This window comes from Macaca thibetana, chromosome 1, assembly GCF_024542745.1.
Source record: "Macaca thibetana thibetana isolate TM-01 chromosome 1, ASM2454274v1, whole genome shotgun sequence".
In the NCBI taxonomy this organism is placed as follows: domain Eukaryota; kingdom Metazoa; phylum Chordata; class Mammalia; order Primates; family Cercopithecidae; genus Macaca; species Macaca thibetana.
In genome coordinates, this window is record NC_065578.1 from 116,245,287 (window position 1) to 116,265,982 (window position 20,696).

Sequence of the window (20,696 nt, forward strand, 5' to 3'; positions counted from 1 at the left end):
CAGCCCTTTTCCTCCCCGTCAAGGCTGGTAATTCACTTTTCCTTCTCTGGAAGGAGCAAATGAGGATGAAGAAAGAAAAACTTCATGAGTATTTCTTTTTTTTTTTTTTGAGACGGAGTCTTGCTCTGTCGCCCAGGCTGGAGTGCAGTGGTGCAATCTTGGCTCACTGCAACCTCTGCCTCCCGGGTTCAAGCGATTCTCCTGCCCTAGCCTCCTGAGTAGCTGGGACTACAGGCACCCACCACCACACCCGGCTAATTTTTTTTTTTTTTTTTTGTATTTTCAGTAGAGATGGGGTTTCACCGTGTTGGCCAGGCTGGTCTCAAACTCCTGACTTCAGGTGATCCGCCCACCTTGGCCTCCCAAAAGTGCTGGGATTACAGGTGTGAGCCACCGTGCCTGGCCCTTCATGAGTATTTCTTTGGGTGCAGGGCATAGATGTTGCATTCAAATAATGTTATTATTATTGCTCTGAAATGGCTAGTGCTCCATACATCCTCATAATGGTTCTGCCACAGTAAGGTAACGAGTCCCCCCTCCCACCCCCTCCCAACAACAATAGCTCCGTATTTGTAGCCTTCACTCATTAAATGTTGGTGAATATTTAATTGTTACACAAATGATGATCATGGTGTCATTTTGACAATTGGTCAATATGCTTTAGCTGCCTCTAAAGTACCTACCAATTCAAAATAATAAAACCCTGTCATTAGCAGAGGCTGAGTACTCCTTCTGTTTCTTTTAACTGGTGCATGCAGCCATTCCTGTAATTAGCTGTGCCAAGTTAACTAAGTGTCAGAGGGGGTATTAGACCATGGTCCTGTTGTACACAGTTCAGGATTAGTGCTTCAGCTGTTGTTATCACTCTTGTCTTCCGGGACATGGCAGGCTTTGAGAAAGATTAATAACCTGGGTGTGTAAGGAGGTTGCACAATTTGATCATACTAGGAGCCAGGCCATGGAGCCAAAGCCTGTCCTGTAATTCTGCTCTCACACACTGTGCAAGGCCTTAGTCTTCTAACTTAGCTCCTCTGGGCTTCATTTTTGCTTTTTGTTTGTTTTTCAATTGGAAGTGTACATGAAAATAGTACCAATTTTATAAGGTTGTTATGGAGATTAACTGAAAACACAAGGAAAGTATATAGCTTGGTGCCTGGCATATAGAAAGCCCTTGATAAAAGCTCATTGTTTAGCATTATTATCGTAAAATGGGGATAATACTACCTTCCTTACAAAATTGTCATGAGAGGAAAAGGAGGTATTTTGTATGAAAATCTCTAGATCAGGCTCCTGCACATAGTAGGCACACAATACTTGTTTTTACAAATTAGCCAGTGATTCTGAAAGCTTTTCATTGTTTTGAAAGTTGTGACAAAGGAGTTTAATGAGCCATTATTTTTAAAGCCTTTCTTTTGGGGAGGGTCACTCTTTTGGAGTCTATGTGTCGCTTGAGAGATGGTGTGGACATGAGCGGACACCTTCCTGGCATCCAGATTAGGGAGCAGATCCCTGCTTCTCAGAACGTCAGTGATGCCGCACTTGGACTGGCCTCAGTATTCTGTGAGAGGGCTTACAATGTGTGTTGTTGTTTGTTTTTAACTTTCAAAAATAGAAATTTACAAATATTCACAGGGAAGAAATAACCACCAACTTCAACAATAATCAATATTTTGCTGATCTTATTTTATCTCTCTTCCCTATTCCAGACACCAGACACACACAGACACACACACACACAGACACACACTGTTTTCTTCTGGAAGAGTATAAAGTGTATCCCAGACATCATGTCATTTCACTGTTCAACACTTTAGTATGCATCTTTAATGATAAGCAGTTTTTAAACATAACCACCATTGCATTCTTAGCTGATTTCTTGATGAGATCAAGCAGAATGTAGCAGTAATCAGTGGTGAAATGCTTGTGCCCAAAATGAACATTTTAATGCAAAATATTAAATTTAGTTCAATTCAGCCAGTATGTTAGTATTTTTTATGTACAAGGCACTGCATGCACAGCACGTACAGAGAATCAAGGTGGCAGTCCCTGGCCCTGGGAAGAGTCCTGTGGAAGGCCGCTAAGACATACATACAAATAACCAAAGTTCAAGGCAGGATTCACATAAAATCCTTAGAGAGCTGGGAGCTTGGCAGGTGGTGGGATTTGTTGAATATGAAGTAGGAGTATGACATGCGAGTTCAAAGGAGGCATTCTCCGTTGAGTAGGAGAGGATGCACAGAAGAGGTGTGTACATGACAGGCCTTGAAGAAGGGCACAATCTCTGCAAACCATTTTTAAAATTGTAAAACAATGTTAAAGGACAATCTCTGTCCATGCACCAAAACAAAGAAGAAATCAGAACCCACTCCTACTCCTACCATTCTGACATGGTGGAATCATATCTTCTCCAGGAGTGTAAGTCTAAAGTTGACCTACAAGGCTGGTGGATAGTTCAAATGAACCTGCCCCTCATAAGTTCACAAGCCAAAAATCCACTTGTTTTTGTTTGCCTTTGCATTAAAACTGAGACCTCCTTTTCTGAGGCCTAAGGTTAGTTTTAAGAGACAATGAAGAGACCAACTGTTGAGGTCAATGAAGAGATTGTTCTTTCCTTCCAAGCTGGAATTCCTATAGCTAGATGCACACATTGTGCAAGTCCCCCATACTCTCATTCCGCTATGTTTGGATACGGAGGATTCAAACAGATTCATTTCAGGGTGGAGAATGGAGTAGAATGAAAGCATCTCTTCAGTGATTATTTGAACTACTTACTGAGCAGGTGGCCCAGGTGCTGAGGCAGACAGAACAGCAGGAAGGCAGGCAGAGAAACTGGAAGCCTAGGATTAGCTAGGGAATGGTGAGAGGTGCTATCTGAGTGGAGCTGAGAAGGCAGTGGGTGCTGCGGCTGGGTGCATGCAGTGGAGGGCCTTGAAGCCAGGCTGGGGTGCATTTTCTTAACTCAGTAGGTGGGGGAAGAAGCCACGGGAGGCTTATAGAGCAGATGCCCGAGCAGTCATGTCAGTCATGTCAGGTGGCATTGGGAGGTTGTTATTACAGTCTTGGCTAGAAGGAGTGAGGGCCGGGGTGAAGGGGTTCTTCATGAGGTTTTTACTTCTATTTGCAAATATTCAGGAAGTGTCTACTCTGCATCAGGCCTGGGAACAAAGAAATGGAAGAGACACTGAGGAGGTAGGATGTGCGAGACTTAAGAACCCTCAGAGTGGAGAGGTGGAAGGGAAGGGAGAGTGTTGAAGACGGCACACCTTTAACACTGAGCGACCTTGAGAATGAATGGCAGGAATGTGGTAGCAGGAATGGTTGTTGAAAAGTTTGGAGGTGGGGCTGGCTGTGTTTGGAGCAAGGTTTTAGCTCGCGCTCTCTCTCTCTCTCTCTCTCTCTCTCTCTCTCTCGCTTGCTCGCTCTGTGTGTGTGTGTGTGTGTGTGTGTTTGTTTGCAGAGGCAGATGTGGAGTGAGGTGAATTTGGTTGTGAGCATGCTGAGGTTAAGATGCCATGGATGCCCGGTCAGAATGCCCAGACCTCAGCTGAGGCCAGCGTTTGGGTCTGGAGGCTAAGGAAGAGCTGGGTTTTCATGTCTGGGGCAGTGAGCTTTGGGGTGTGAGCAGGCCAGGGAGTGGGAGGAGAGAGAGAGCTGCCCAGGTGGTTGGCACAGGAGCTAGTTTTGACCCCTTTTCTGTGTGTTCTGTGATCTGACCACTAATAGGTGAGTCAAGTCACTCGAACATGTTTTTTTTGCATTGACAGATTAAAATTATATGTGTTTATGGTGTATCACATGGTGTTTTGAAATATGTATACATTGTTGAATGGCTAAATCAAGCTAATTAACATATCCATTACCTCATATACTTATAATTTTTTGTGCTGAGAATGTTGAAGATCTATTCTCTTAGCAGTTTCCAAGTATACAATAAATGGTTATTAACTATAGTCACAATGTTGTACAATAGATTTCTGGAACTTATTCCTCCAGTCTAACTGAAATTTTGCGTCCTTTGCCTAGCATTCTCCCCTCCCCATCCCCCAGCCTCTGGTAATCACCATTTTACTCTCTGTTTCTATGAGCTCAGCTTTTTGAGCTCCCACATATGAGTGACATTATGTGGTATTTGTCTTTCTGTGCCTGGCTTATTTCACTTAACACTGTCCTCCAGGTTCATCCGTGTTGTTGCAAATGGCAGGATTTTGTCCTTTTTTTTTATGGTTAAATAGTAGTCTATTGTGTATATATACCCCATTTTTTTAATCCATTCATCTGTTGATGGACACGGATTGATTCCACATCTTGGCCCTTGTGAATAATGCTGCCATGAGCATCTCGCGTCTTTCATCATAACTTTGACGGCCTTTGAAAAGGTGCCACTTTGAAAGAATCTGCACGGGGGTGGAAGTAAACCATGAAGGATCAAAGGGTCTGTCACCTGTGAGGAGACAGAAGAGGAGTCCCCACAGGCAACTTCATGGTGTTTTGGATCACACTGGTCAGCGAGGCTGAGGCGACGGCCTGCGGGGAGGTGTCGTCTGGGTCAGATTCCCTGTGGCAGTAACTTAGTGTCATGGCAGCACTGCACTCAGCGTTCCTAAAAATCCTATGTCCGTCAGTGGAACTTAGAAAATACAAAGTTTAGAAGACAGTAGGTTTGGTTCATCTGTGAGCTAAGGATGCACTTGAAAGGTGGGAGAAGATAGGGCTTGGTAGGGCTTCATTCCCACCTGCCACTTTTGAGCTGTGTGGGCCAGTCACTAACTTATTTAAAGGTCTCCCCTCAGAAATGGGAACTGTGAATAATAATCACAAATATATACACGTGTCTGTATATATGAGTATGTGTGTACCTGCATACACACACACACACACCAGGCATCAGTCTAGGCATTTTAAGTACAGTATATTTTAACTCTTAACCCTCACAATAACATTATGAGCTAGTTACTCTCGTCGCCATTTTTATGGGTGAGGCACCAGAGATCTGCGTAAACTACCCAAGGTCAATGGCAAGTAAAGGGCAGAACCAGGATTTGAACACAGTCTGACTCCAGACCTCATCGCCTCACCACTGTTCTCTGCTGCCTCACAGTTTGCTGTGCAGGGTTATGGTTCTCCAGTCTTCACACAGTCTCATGCCACACAGGAAGGGTCTTATGCGTTGTGCTTGAAGTGGACTTGAGGCTCCGTGTAACAGCCACTGCTGGCTGCTGCCTGCAGATAGTTGATGTTCAGTGTCCTGGGGCAGTCTTGCTCTGTGCACAGCTGGTGCAAATCTGCCCTTTCCACATGAGATGGACTTAGTTGTCCTGCTCTGCACCCACATTGCTGCATCCAGAATTCGACATGAAAGTTTAGTTGTGGAGTCATTTGAGCATTCCTTATCTTTTGCATATGATGATGTAAGCACAGTTGGGTGGTGTGTGTCTTTCGGTCAGTTTTTGCTAGGGTGATGTGTGGTGTGGTGTGTTAGCACCATGCCCAGGAGCAGGATGTCCCCTAGCAGTGTGACAGCACACGAGCCTGTAAATTGAGCAGTCAGGATGGCCGCTGGATTCCTCTCTAGCCCTGGCAGTCCCACAGCCTGTGGATTCTCTGCGGTGTCCACATCACAGTACAATGTGCTCCCATGGATGGGTGCAAGCAATTAAATACTTGCGAATATGACATTTGAGGATTTAGGATTTTGAGTTCTTTCCATTTCCTGGCCCACTGAATCATTCTTGGAGAAATCATGATGTTATAAATTCCATTAGAAGTGTAAATCACAAGAAAAGTTCCTTGACCTCAGCAGCTTGTAATCTGTATGTCATAAATGAAAACAATGTTAAATAAAACTAAACTTTGATCAAGATGATGCAGATAAAGATAGTGTTGATAAATGGAACGTTCTGTTTAGGTAGTGTTATTTTTCTCCCAGAAGGCAAAGTGCTATGGAAGAAAAACGTGTAGCCTTTATAGGCCGGGTGCGGTGGCTCGTTCCTTAACCCCAGCACTTTGGGAGGCTGAGGTGGGCGGATCACTTGAGGCCAGGAGTTTGAGACCAGCCTGTCCAACATGGCAAAACCCTGTCTCTACTAAAAAAATACAAAAATGAGCTGGGTGTGGTGGTGTATGCCTGAATTCCCAGCTATTTGGTTGGCTGAGGCATGAGAAATGCTTGAACCTGGGAGGCAGTTGCAGTGAGCTGAGATGGCGCCACTGCACTCCACGTAGAATACACAGTGAGACTCTGTCCAGGAAAAAAAAAAAGAAAAAGAAAAATGTAGCCTTTTCTAAAAGCCTGAACATTAAGGCAGTAAACATTTACTGAGTGCCTACTGCATAAAAGGCAGTGTATTTGGAGCTTGAGGATGAGACTGTAAGCAAAGAGTCATTGTGGAGTGGGCTAACTGGCATCCAAGGGTGCATAGATGGCTTATGGGAGCACAGAGGACATCCCTTCTGGGGACCCAGGTGACATTGAAGAATAAGTGGAAGTTTGTAGAGCATCCCGAACAGGTCATCACAGTGGCGTGAGACTGTGTGGAGACTGGAAAACCTCAAGTAATCAGGTGTAGAGGAGCTGGGGGAAAGGAGAGGAAACCACAAGAGGATTCTAACACCAGCTCCTTGGCAGGTGTGGAGGAAGCCTTGGGGCCAAGGAGGACAGAACCATGGAGGTGCAGATGGATTAAATTGATGCAATGAAGCCAGAGGAGGGAGGGGTTTTTCTCCCAGTGAAAACAGGACTGTGGCAGAGGAAAGGGATTGCCAGGAGAATGCTAGCTTCCCCCCACCCTTCCCTGCGGGGTCATAGGGTGCCCGCTAGGGCCAGATTCACAGTGACGCAGGTGAGTTACATGTGGCAGTAGCAAGAATGTCTGTGGGAGAGTTTGAGATGGGAGTGCTTATTGACCACTGAACACAGATTCCACAGAAAAAGGCAGAGGAACAGTAAAATGAGGACAGGAATATGTAGGGGGAATGATGACCTGAGGGCCTTGCATTTGGGGCATGGCCAAGGATGACGGAAGCTGAGCCACTATGAGACTGATGGGCCTAGTGTTGGGTGGGGTTTTCTAGTACTGCTCCAGTGGGGGCGTTGGAGGTCTGTGGTCTTGCTTGGCATTCCAGAGCAATCTTGGTAGAGGGTGAACACTGACCTTCTTAAGAGATTCTTCTCAGAAGACCTTAACCTCTTGGGGAAACTGACAGCAGACCCAGCGCCATGGAAAGATCAAGACTTTGGCCGAGGACATTGGGCTTCTGCCCTTGGGAGGTTTTCTTGGGGTGGGAGGTATGAGAGGTGGTGTTTTACAGGTTTTGCAAGAACACTGTTATAGGATCCTATCCAATGCAATGACTGATTTCTGTCTCTGTAGTCTGGCAGGAGAAGCCTTTATTTTTTTTTTATTTTTATTTTTTTTTTGAGACGGAGTCTCACGCTGTTGCCCAGGCTGGAGTGCAGTGGCACGATCTCGGCTCACTGCAAGCTCCGCCTCCCGGGTTCCCGCCATTCTCCTGCCTCAGCCTCCTGAGTAGCTGGGACTACAGGCGCCCGCCACCGCGCCCGGCTAATTTTTTGTATTTTTAGTAGAGACGGGGTTTCACTGTGGTCTCGATCTCCTGACCTTGTGATCCGCCCGCCTCGGCCTCCCAAAGTGCTGGGATTACAGGCTTGAGCCACCGCGCCCGGCCAGGAGAAGCCTTTAATTGTCCAAACAAGAGCAGTCCTCGTCTCATTCCTTTTGCTAATTCTTGCTACGTTGCTCTAATTATTTTCCTATCCTGGCCTTTCTGTCTCTCTTGTTCAGAACCAGACTACCAGGTGTACCTGAATGCTTCCAAGGTCCCCGGGTTTGCGGATGACCCCACAGAACTGGCATGCCGGGTGGTGGACACGAAGAGTGGGGAGGCGAATGTCCGATTCACGGTTTCGTGGTACTACAGGATGAACCGGCGCAGCGACGACGTGGTGACCAGCGAGCTGCTTGCAGTCATGGATGGGGACTGGACGCTGAAATACGGAGACAGGAGCAAGCAGCGGGCCCAGGATGGAGACTTTATTTTTTCTAAGGAACATACAGACACGTTCAATTTCCGGATCCAAAGGACTACAGAGGAAGACAGAGGCAATTATTACTGTGTCGTGTCTGCCTGGACCAAACAGCGGAACAACAGCTGGGTGAAAAGCAAGGATGTCTTCTCCAAGCCCGTTAACATATTTTGGGCATTAGAAGGTAGGAACTTTTTTCTTGTTATTCATTTTTGTTTTGTCTTCGCTTAAGTCGTGCCTCTGTGTGTTTTCAGATGCACAGTCACCCTCTGCAGGTTATCACTTACACTAGGAATGTATGTCCTGGACATTGATCGCCATGCGACCTGCTACACCTCTTTGGACTCACTATCACCCCTCCTCTATCCCTAAGCCCCAGAGAGGTCCCTCTCCAACTCACTGTCATCAGCCAAGTCTCTTGTTTCCTGAACTTTACCTCTGAATGTTCCTTTTCTCTTTCTTGTGTTGAACCTGATGACTCTGAGGACACTCTTTCCCCTGGAGAAACAGTTACCTCTCTGAGGACAGTTTCCCCCAGAGCCCACCTAAGTGGTGCCCATTTTCTTCCCACACTTCTCATAACTGGGCCTAGAGGTGGGGCAGGTGCCCTCCTTGATCCTCCCTGCAGCTTCCAGGCTGTTTTTGCTCACTCCTAAAAATATCTAGCTTCGAATCTCATGTCATCATCACAGCATACCACCTCTTCTCGTCACTATCGCCTTTTGCCTCCTAGATCCTTCATTCGTTCTTTGAAGATGTTAGCGTTTGTTTCATGGCCACTCTGTCTGACACTGCTCCCATCTTGCTAACTTCAGTATCTGTGTAGAGCACTGGGTCACAGTTGGAAGCACCCTAGGAACTTAAAAAAAAAATGCTGGTGCTTTGTCCCACTAGAAATTCTCCCATCCAAATATTAACCAGGCTCCACCCTGCTTAGCTTCCAAGATCAGATGAGATCGGGTGGGTCCCACAAGAAATTCTATTTTAGTTGGTCTTGAAGTATACGCATTCTGGGCACTGGAATTTTTAAATGCTCCCATAGTGATTTTCATGTGCAGCCAAGGTGGCGAACTGTAATATAGTTAATCCTGTCATTCTCAGTTGCTTGTCCTCCTCTCTCTAGTCATCATGTCCTCTATCCTATTTTGGTCCTACACTCCCGTGCTTATATGCTACATTAGACCGTCTCCCTTCTGATAACTGAAACCCCTCCACAGTCTCAATTTCAAGCATCCTGTTTTCTAAACATATCTCCTGTCTTTCTACACCACTCCCTCTAGTACTCCAGCAACAATCCCCGAATCCTACTGGGGCCAACAATCTGTTAATCCTACCACCTGACATCATCCTTCACTCCCATTGTGTCTTCATGTCTCTCTCACTAGGGTGCCCATTTGTAGTCCAGCGTACACCTGGACTGGTGTACATTATGATAGCACCTTCTTTCATTCTCAGAGCTAAGGCTGGGAGGTAGGGGTAAGTTATGTGGTCACCTACTGTTACCTAGCCTAAATTCCCAGTCAGTCTTAATCATTCCCTTGCATACACCCCTAGCTCCCTTCCTTTCTCAGTTTGCATTAGACTCTGGCCAAACCACAACCCAGTTCAAAGGCAGCTTTCTGCAGCCTCCCTACCTGTGCCCACAGAGCTAATGTGGTTGGAGAGAAACATTCAAACATGTTGACTGGGCTCCCTTTAAAGTAGTGGTCACTTGTGACAAGTGGGCTCTCAGCACTGCCTGAGAATTATTCTGCATTTCCTTAGTCTGTTTATCTCCCCACTCTCCTAAGTGATTACTGCATACAACCTTCTGTCTCTGCAAACCTCCTCCCACAGCTTCTTTCTCAGCTGTTGGCCCTGCTTCCTGTTCTCCTAAAAGTAGAAATAATCAGGAGAATACTCATTCACGCTGCCCCAGGGCTGAGACCAGGTCACCCGGCATACAACCTGGCAGAGGCCAGCCGCTCTCACTACTTAGACCATGGCTACTCTCTCTTATGTCTTCAGTAATTCTCTCCCTTCTGGACCTTTCCCATAGGTCTGTCAAAGTGCTGTTAGATCCAGGTTTCCTTGGGTTTTTAAGAGGGGGTGGGGAGTGAGGGTTGTGGTATTTTTTGTTGTTTTAGTTTTGTTTTGTTTTTAGGGACAAGGTCTCACTCTGTTGCCCAGGCTGGAGTGCAGTGGTGTGATTGTAGCTCACTGCAGCCTCGACCTCCTGGGCTCCAGTGATCCTCCCACCTTAGCCTCCTGAGCAGCTGGGACTACAGGTGCTCACCACCACATACAGCTTATTATTATTATTATTTTTTTTTGAGACAGGGTCTTGCTCTGTTACCCAGGCTGACTTGCAGTGTCATGATCATGGCTTACTGTAGCTTCAGCCTCCTAGGTAGGTTAAAGTTATCATTCCACCTCAGCCTCCCGAGTAGTTGGAACTAGAGGCACTACAGGCCATTACCATCATGCCTGGCTATTTTTTTGGGGGGTGGGAGTAGAGACAGGGTCTCAGTGTGTTGTCCAGGCTGGTCTTGAACTCCTGGCCTCAAATGATCCTCCTGCCTTGGCCTCCCAAAGTGCTAGAATTACAGGCATGACCCACTGTGCCAGGCCACCACCTTTTTTATGCTAATCTTGATCTTGCTTCTTCATCCATCTTTCTGTTGCCGACACCCATTTGTCTACTTATTACTTTTTCCTTTTATAACAATAATATTTGATGTATACATACTCAGTGTGTCTGGTTTTTCTCCTTCCATTCTCTCTGGTACCTACTCGAATCAGGCTTTCCTCTCAGCTGCTTGTGGTAAGGTGGCCAGTAATCATCATATTGGAAAATCCTATTGTCAGTTATTTTATTTGACTTAGCAGAATTTAACACAAGTGATTCCCTCCTCCTGGGAATCCTTTGGTTTTTCCCTTGGCTTGTGGGACACTGCCTTCTCAGGGCGTTCTTCCAACTTTATTAGCTATTTCTCAGCCTCCTTTGCTGGCTTCTATTCATTTTTTGAACCCTGGAACATTAGACTACCTCAGGACATAGTCTTCGGACATAGTCCTTGGACTTCGACTTCTTTTCTATTTAACCTCACCTTCTTGGTGATGTCTCTAATCTCATGAATTTAAATACCGCCTAGACACCAGTGACTGCAGATTTACATGTCTACCCCGGACGTCTTTCCAGAACTCCAGACTCAATATTACATTGCGTTCTTGACACTATTTGACTAACAGGCATCTTAAATTTCTGTTCAAAAGGACGCTTCCCATCGCATCTGCCAGCTCTCTTCTCCCAGCCTCCTCCAGCACCATTGTTCTAGTGGCTCAGCCCAAAACCTTCATCCTGGACTCCTCGTTCTTAAAATTGACTTAGAATCTGGCTACTTTTCACACTCTGCCATTTACGGCGCCACCCTTGCCTGGATTACATCCCTGGCCTCCCAGCTCGTCTCCTTGCACTGCCCTAGCACACGGCAGCTGGAACAATCCTGTTAAATATAAGTCAGGTCCTGAAACTCCTCCGCTCTGAATCTTCAAAGCCTCCCCATCTCACTCAGAGCAAAACCCAGAATCCTCTAAGTGGTCTTAGGTGTTCTGTACCAACTGGTCCCATTACCTTCTGGCCTCACCTAGCACCCTCCCCAGCACCCACTCCATCCAGCCACTCTGCCCTTCCAGGCTCCTCACATATACCAGGTGTGCTCCTGGCTTGTAGCTTTCTGCCTGCTGTTCCATCAGCCTAGAATGCTCTTCCCAAGATAGATAGGACTTGCTCCCTCACCTCCTTCAGGTCCTTTTTATTTATTTAATTTTATTTTTAATTTTAATTTTATTTTTTTAGAATCTTGGGCCTGCTCTCTCACCGAGGCTCTCTCACCCAGGCTGGAGTACAGTGACGCCATCACAACTCATTGTTGCCTCAAACTCCTGGGCTCAAGCCTCCCAAGTAGCTGGGACTATAGGCACATGCTCTGTGCCTGGCTAATTATTTAATTTTATTTTTAGAGACACAGGGTCTTGCTATGTTGTCCAGGTTGATCTCAAACTCCTGACCTCACGCAGTCCTCTCGCCTCAGCCTCTCTAATCACTGAGATTATAGGCGTGAGCCACTACACCCAGCTCAGGTTCTTTTTAAAATGTTGCCTCCTCAGGGAGGACGTCCCTGATCTCTCTATTTACAGTTGCGGCACACACACCTTCCTTCCATATACAAATCCACGCTTTTTCTCTTCCTTGGTTGCTTATCATCTCTTAAACATTTATCACCATCTAACCATACCATATATTTTACTTGTGTATTTCATTTGTCTTCCTTCACTAGCATATAAAGGGAGGGATTTTTGTATTTATTTATTCACCGTTATGTTTCCAGTACCTGCAGTATGGAAGGCTCTCAATAAATACATGTTTAAATTGGTGAATGAATGACCGAACTCACAGGAAAATCAAGAAAGACTGTGGTGGCTCAGTAGAAGCTCAGCAGTCAGTGGTTCTGGAGAGAGTTCATAATATATATGCTCTGCTAATCGGTTTGTTAGAACAAGTGTTCCAAAAAATCTAACGTAAAAATCTCATCTTGTAACTGGATGGATTATAGGATTCATCATCTTATTAAAGGATAAAAAGAATGTGTCTAATTCGTTTATTCATCCACTCAACAAATATTTAAGCACCTTCCAAGTGCCTGACATTGTGCTACTATAATAGATGAATTCTAATGTGTACCTGCGTAGGCATTGTTGTTTTGACAGAGACGCAAGGAGTAATCCGCTTAAACCTAAAGTTAGCGTAGCCATAGACACCTCTCAAAATGTTTAAATAGCATTTCTGAAATTAAAGTGTAAACCAAGTGGAAATTATTAGATCTGCAAATATATACGCTACAGTCATTTTAGCAATAAATCTGTAATGTCACTATCATATGATTAAACAGAGAGAACTCATTTGTCCCTTGCTGTATTCCTGCCTGCAGGCTGACTTAGCTAGGGGCACTTTCCCTGCATTTAGCAGACCCCTGGGGAGGAGAGGCAAATTGTATGGCCAGGAGCCTGGCTTGGAGGTCATGTGTTCAACCATGTCTTTCCCACCTTGCTAGAAGTGCTCTCTGCCTTGCATCTTTTGGAGCACCAATAGTGGGTTCCCAAACTCTTCCTGGTGAAACTTCTTAAGGACTTAAAAATCCTTAAAACTGGTTCTCACCATAATTTCCTCTCTCCTGACACCCACTGATTAATTTCAGACTGTTACTTCCAATGGGGTGGTTTTAGCCTGCTTATAGATACACGTGATTTTCTTTCTGAGTTTCCCGATTTTCATAGGTGCTTTTGTGTGGAAATTTGCAAATAAATTTCTATTTCTTGGTTATTTTGCTTTTAGTTGCATTTTTATTTTAACTGATCTTGTTGGAAATCACATCCTTCTGGTCCTTCATTCCAGATTCTGTGCTTGTGGTGAAGGCGAGGCAGCCAAAGCCTTTCTTTGCTGCAGGAAATACATTTGAGATGACTTGCAAAGTATCTTCCAAGAATATTAAGTCGCCACGCTACTCTGTTCTCATCACGGCTGAGAAGCCTGTCGGCGACCTCTCCAGTCCCAATGAAACGAAGTACATCATCTCTCTGGACCAGGATTCTGTGGTGAAGCTGGAGAATTGGACAGACGCATCACGGGTGGATGGCGTTGTTTTAGAAAAAGTGCAGGAGGATGAGTTCCGCTATCGAATGTACCAGACTCAGGTCTCAGACGCAGGGCTGTACCGCTGCATGGTGACAGCCTGGTCTCCTGTCAGAGGCAGCCTTTGGCGAGAAGCAGCAACCAGTCTCTCCAATCCTATTGAGATAGACTTCCAAACCTCAGGTGAGCAGGGAGTCCTGTGGAATCATAGATGGAGCTAGAAGAGACCCTAGGGTTTTGATCAGATGCCCTCATTTTTAAAAACAGCTTTGTTAAGATGCAATTCATATGCCGTACCATTACCTGTTTAAAGTACATAATTCAGTGGCTTTTCATATATTCACAAAGTTGTGTGATCATCACCACAACCAGTTTTAGAACATTTTCTTGACCCCGAAAGAAACCTGGACCCCTTAGCCAATACCCTCCATTCACACTCCATTCCCTACCTCCCATTCTGCAACAACCATGATCTACTTTCTGTCTCTCGACATTTTGCCTATTATGGACATTTCACATAAATGGAATATAATATGTGGCCTTTGTATCTGGCTTCTTTTTTGGAGCAAAATGTTTTCAAGGGTCATCCATATTGTAGCATGTATCAGTGCTTTGTTCATTTTTATGACTGAATAAGATTCCATTGTATGCATATGCCACATTTTGTTTATCCATTCATCAGTTGATGGACATTTGGGTGTTTCCAGTTCTTGGCTATTATAAATAATGCTGCTGTGGACATTCATGTACAAGTTTTTGGATGAATGTATGTTTTCATTTCTGCTTTCATTTTAAGGAAATGAACTGAAGCTCAGCTACTTCAGATACTTTAGGGAACATGGTGGAGTATAAAGAAAGAGAGGAGGGAATCGAGCCTCCCAAGGTGTTAAATGACTTGTCAAAAGTGGAAGATTTTTAACATCCTTTGTCTGTGTATGTGTGTGTTTCAGTAGGAAGATGATTTGAAAGTATTTCAACCCCAATCTTATTTAGAATATCAATGCAAAGGATTATCATTTGTGAGTTTAAGACTAAATGTTTTCACTAACTCTGCCCTGGGTTCCTGGGTTTTAATTAGAAATTTGTGAATGTATATATTGATACTCCTCTGTAAAAATTCAGGTATCAATTGAATCAGTATAATGACTGCAAGATATTTATTGAATTAAATAATTAGTATTTATATTAAAGATAAGCTAGATTCTAATACAGTTTGTTTTCTATTAATATTATTTGTAGTATTATAACCTTTTATGGTATATAGTGAAATAATCTTCTAACATCTCTTGACCTTTAAATTAAAGGGTAAATATTGATTTAAGCCCTTAGATTTGGAAAGAGCAGAGAAAGCATAGGCTTCCTTTATTGTGTATCTGTTTGTTTTTAATAGCAGCTTTATTGAGATAGAACTCACATACCATAAAATTCACTATATAAAGTGTACAATTTAGTGGTTTCTAGTATAGTCACAGAGTTGTGCAACCATCACCACTATATAATTCTAGAACATTTTAATCACCTCAAAAAGAAACTCCGCTCTCGTTAGTAATCATTCCCATGCCCCCATGCCCCCGCCCCTGGCAACCACTAATTTACTTGCTGTCTCTATAGATTTGCCTCTTCTGGGTATTTCATATGAATTGAATCATATTATATGTGGACTTTCGTGACTTGCTTTTTTTCACTTAGCATAATGTTTTCAAGGTCCATTCATGTTGTAGCAGGTATCAGTACTTCATTCCTTTCTGTGGCCGAATAATATTTCATTGTATGGATATGCCACATTTGTTTATCCATTCATCTGTTGATGGACGTTTAGACTATTTCTACTTTTTGGTTATTATGAATAGTGCTGCCATAAACATTATTATTTGAAAATATCTTCTCCCGTTCTGTGTGTTGTCTTTCACTTTCTTAATGATGTCTCTTGAAACACCAAATTTTTAAATTTTGATGAAGTCCAGTTCATCTGCTTTTTTTTTTTTTTCCTTCTCCTTTTGCTGCTTGTGTTTTTGCTATGTCTAAGAAATCACTGCCTAATCTGAGGCTGTGAGGATTAACACCTATGTTTTCTTCCAAGAGTTTATAGTTTTAGCTCTTACATTTTAGGCTATGATTCATGTTAATTTTTGTATGTGGTTAAGAGGAAGGGATCCAACTTTTATTATTTTGCAAGGAGATGGCCAGTTGTCCTGGCACCATTTATTGAAAAGTGTGTTATTTCTCCCATTGATTTGTTTTCGTACCCTTGTCAAAAATCATTTAATCATAAATGTAAGGTTTATTTCTAGACTGTCAATTCTATTTCAATGATCTAGATTTCTGTTCTTATAACAGTATCACATTGTTTGATTACTGTAGCTTTGTAGTTAGTTTTGAAATCAAGAAGTTGGAGACTTCCAATTTTGTTCTTTTTCAAGATTGTTTTGGCTGTTTTGGATACCTTGCACTTCCATGTGACTTTTAGGATCAGACTGTTAATTTCTACAGTCCAGGCATCTGGGACTTTGATGGGGATTGTGTTAAATCTGTAGATCAATTTGGAAAGCATTGCCATTTAACACTATTGTTTTTCAGTTGATAAACATGGAATATCTTTCCATTTATTTAGGTATTAAATTTTTTCCATGGTGTTTTGTAGTTTTCAGTGTACAAATCATGTTTCTTTTGTTAAATTTATCCTAAGTATTTTATTCTTTTTGATGCTATTGTAAATAGAATTGCTTTCTTAATTTACTTTTCTGCTTGTTTATTCATTGCAGTTTTATAGAAGTACAACTGGCTTTTGTATATTGATCTTGAATCCTGTGACCTTGCTGAACTTGTTTATTAATTCTGATTAATTCTAAAGTTTGGGGACTCGTTACAATTTTTAAAATACATGATTATGTCATCTGTGAATAGAACTAGTTTTACTTCTCCCTTCCAAACTGAATATCTTCTATTTCTTTTTCTCGAGTAACTGCCCTGCCAGAACCTCCAATACAGTGTTGAATAGAAGTAGCACAAGTGGACATTCTTGTCTTGTTTCTGATCATAGGGGGAAAGTGTTCAGTCTCATTCACCTTTAAGTATCATGTTCACTGTGGGATTTTCATGGATGCCCTTTATCAGAATGAGGAAGTTTCCTTCCACTCTTAGTGTGTTTCCTTCTATTCTTAGTTTTTTTTTTCATTCCTAGTTTGTTGAGTATTTTTGTCATGGAAAGGTGTTGAATGTGGTCAGATGCTTTTTCTGTGTCTATTGAGATGAGATGATTATGTGGTTTTTGTCCTTTACTTGTGTATTTGTTTTGCTGTCTGTAGGAATCTGTTCCATCTTGTTTTACATTTGTTATTTGATCTTTATTTTAAACTCTTATGTGGAAAAGGGGAGACACAGAGTCTTTTGTATCTATTTCTGGGTGAGGAATGGATGTTGAATCTATTCCTCAATTCTTTAAATCTCAGCATAACAGATAAAACCACCGTAGCTTCCAGGTTGAATAGATTGCCTATGGTTTTTATTTTATTTAATCCACAGAGTTGTCATGGCCAGTTCACATTTTAATTAGAAGAAGCTGCCATCAAATTCACCACCCAGCACAATACTGTAGCCCTGAATAGCCACCAGTAAACATTGATTTGAAACTGAACAGCCTTTGCTTCCTAAAAATCAGTGACATACCTTAAGACACGCAACAAAAGGGTTCTTCAATGTTCACCTCCCTGTCCCCTGATTTCAGGGCATCTGCTTTTTGGTATTGAAAACCAAGGAGCCCAACTGAGTGCTAGCTTTTACTGATTCAAAGTGTCAAGAGGAAAATGGTATTTAAATATGATAGTGTAGGCTTTGACCTTTTAAAAGAAGAATAATAAAGTTTTTTCTTCGTAATATATATAGAAAATTTGAAAATATAGTAATGTAGAAAGAAGGAAAAGAGACTCATCCACCCTCCTACCAGAGACTGTTAATTTGTGTTGTTCATCTTCCTAGAATGTTTTTCTTGTATGTTTTCTTCATGACTTTGAGATCAGGCTGTACATACAATTTTAGGACCTGCTTTTCTCCCTTTAGTGTTATAAGATCAGCACTTTCCATATTGTAACCAGTTCTAGGTAAATATTAGTACCTTTAATGACTTTACATACTTGAATTTGCTTAGCCATTACCCTATTGATGGACATGCAGATGGTCTGTAACTTTTGCTTTCATTAAAAAAAGGACCAGTAGCAGCTTTTTTTAGAGGCCAAGGTTAGAACATGGTTTATGTCAATGTTTGTATTTAAAAGTTAAGTAGTTCCTATACTCTCTGCAGACTAGGAATTGGGGGACCCCTAGTGACTCTGGTTGTTCATTTAAACTCTCTGTACCATACCCTGTCATCTGTGAAGTAAACCAGACAAATCCCCTCACAAAAACAGCATTACCACAGAAATTGACCATAATGAAAATATTTCTAAGCCTGGGATAATGACCCATATTAACAGTGAGCTGCTGATTTCATTAGGAGGAAATCCACTCCTGTGAATAGCTCACCACAATGCAGGCCTTTTCCCCAGTCCTTGTCTGCCTTGTGAGCTGCAGCACAAATGCTCCGTTGATTCCCACGTCCAGTAGGGGAAGTGAGAACTGTAACGTGACCTAGGAGGTATTTGGGTTTTCTTTGGAAACATAAAGAAAAAGTAAAATTTATTTGAATTAAGTAAGTCTTCTTTACTGCTTCAAATTAAATAGATAAATCCATGAGAATTTCTTAATGTTTTGTCATTTTATGTTCTCTTAGGAGGGGCCTAAACACTAGAAAAGCCCCTCAGTGTAGTTCTGTGTATTACCATGACATTTCTAATCTGAGCAAAATATGACACACCGCCCCCCTTGCTTACCATAGTTGCTGCTAACCTGTACTCACTGACAGATGGCCGCCTATGGCATAAGTGTCCCCAGTCACCACACAGAGCCAACTCTGGGCAGTTTGGCTTAATCCTGTCCCACCTCACCACTCCAGGCAGAGCAAGTCCAGGGTATAAGGCCTGAGGGAGCCAGAGCTTAGAGCTGAGTTAATTGAAGGGGATGATGTCCAGAAATAGGTCAGGCTTCCTTGTCTCTGCTTTCATCCCTTTTCCCATTTCCTGGAACAGCCCTTCTGTCAGTTCTTTATCCCCTTAGAGTTACATACGCCCCTGCTATTCCCTGAATAATCAGAACTCTCAGCAGTTCCCCACCCAGAGCTGCCTAACCCCCCTAGGGTTCAATATTCTGTAACCATCCTTCACCTTTCTCCCAGGAACGCACAAAGTATTTATATACTTGGTTAGGAAAGCAGTCTGATGAATTCATCTTATTAGTCATCATGTCAAAATGAAAATATAGCCCTTTCATCATGTTACTCCCTCTGTCGTGGCCATTTCTTCTGCACGTTTAGAAAAGGTACTTTAGGATACTTGTTTCTTTCTGGCAATCTGAACAAGAAGTAGTATTACTTATATTCTTAACTTCTAATGAGTTTTACAGTCAGCACCTAGGGCCTTCAATCGTTGCTTCCCAGGAGACCCAAGGGGAGTCCCATAGCATTGATGTTCTGTGAATTTCTTTTAGGTTTGCCTGTTCCTAGATTTTAGGAGTTGGGATAAAGTAAACATTGAACTCTTAGGATTAGCTAAGCTGGAAGCTATGGAATGTTCTCACCTAAGAGGAATTCATAAGTGAGTTAAAAATAATAATTCTGCCTATAGCGTTCTCAGGGAGGCATGTAAGACAAATCCAGTTTGGGTAGGGTTTTTTTGATTTGTTTTTGTTTACCAGACTTTATTTTAATTTTATTTATTTATTTATTTATTTGAGGCAGGATTTTGCTCTATCACCCAGGCTGAAGTGCAGTGGCACGGTCTTGACTCACTGTAGCCCCAACTTCCCAGGCTCAAGCAATCCTCTTCCTACCTCAGTCACCTGAGTAGCTGGGACTTCAGGTGTGCACCACCGTGCTCAGCTAATTTTTGTATTTTTTGTGGAGATGGGATTTTGCCGTGTTCCCCAAGCTAGTCTTGAACACCTGGGCTCAAGCGACCTACCTGCCTCAGCCTCGCAAAGAGCTGGGATTACAGGCATGAGTTACTGCATCTGGCCTAGACTTTATTTTTTAGAGCAGTTTTAGGTTCCCAGCTTTTGAGCAAAAAATACTGAAAGTTTCCATATACTTCCAGCTCTCCTACAACACACAGCCTCCCCAACCTGAGTAGTCTTTTAAAGGCATATCCACCTGTAATCTTAGCACTTTGGGAGGTGGGCAGATCACTTGAGGTCAGGGGTTCGAGACCAGGCTGGCCAACATGGTGAAACCCTGTGTCTACTAAAAATACAAAAATCCACAGAGCGTAGTAGCATATGCCTGTAATCCCAGCTATCCAGGAGGCTGAAGCAGGAGAATCACTTGAACCCAGGAAGTGGAGGTTGCAGTGAGCCAAGATCACACTACTGCACTCCAGCCTGGGTGACAGAGCAAGACTCTATCTCAAAAAAAAAAAAAAAAAAAAAGGAAAAAGGCATATCCAGGCTGCCTCCATTTTCCCTGGCAGGCTGGAGCTGTGCCTTGAGTTCTCCCACCATACCTCATAGAAACATCATTGTTGGCATGTCTGTCTCCTTACCAGATTTCAGCCTCTTGGTAACAAGGCCCCCATCCCCAGCACCTAGCACAGTGCCGTGAGGCCACTCACTCCACTGGGACCAAAAGCATTCTTGCTTCAGTCCCTGTTCCTCTGATCCCTGAGCCACCCTGGCCTAGAAGTGAACTATGTTGAACAAGAACCAGCCCAGGCTGTTCCAGGGTGGAGGGTAGCTTTCGAATGAGGTCACTGTGGCCATCAGAAAGAAAAGCCAGAGCAAAAGTAATTCTTTCAGAAGAGTTCTATTTTGGTTGTAATCTTAAGATGAAGCTCACTTGGATGTGCCTAATGCCCATGTCTCTCTGAATAGAAGAGAGGCAACCTTGGAACACCTATT

The 20,696-nt window shown here is 43.1% G+C and overlaps 1 protein-coding gene across 1 annotated transcript in view; it reads left to right on the top strand.

Annotated features, from left to right (window-relative positions):
* The window catches only part of PTGFRN (prostaglandin F2 receptor inhibitor), a 79,110-nt gene that overhangs the window by 47,980 nt on the left and 10,434 nt on the right, over positions 1-20,696 (top strand). The window contains exons 5-6 of the mRNA XM_050748101.1: positions 7,803-8,228; positions 13,479-13,898. Of these exons, the coding sequence (XP_050604058.1) occupies positions 7,803-8,228; positions 13,479-13,898 (846 nt within the window). The remainder of the gene's footprint in view (positions 1-7,802; positions 8,229-13,478; positions 13,899-20,696) is intronic.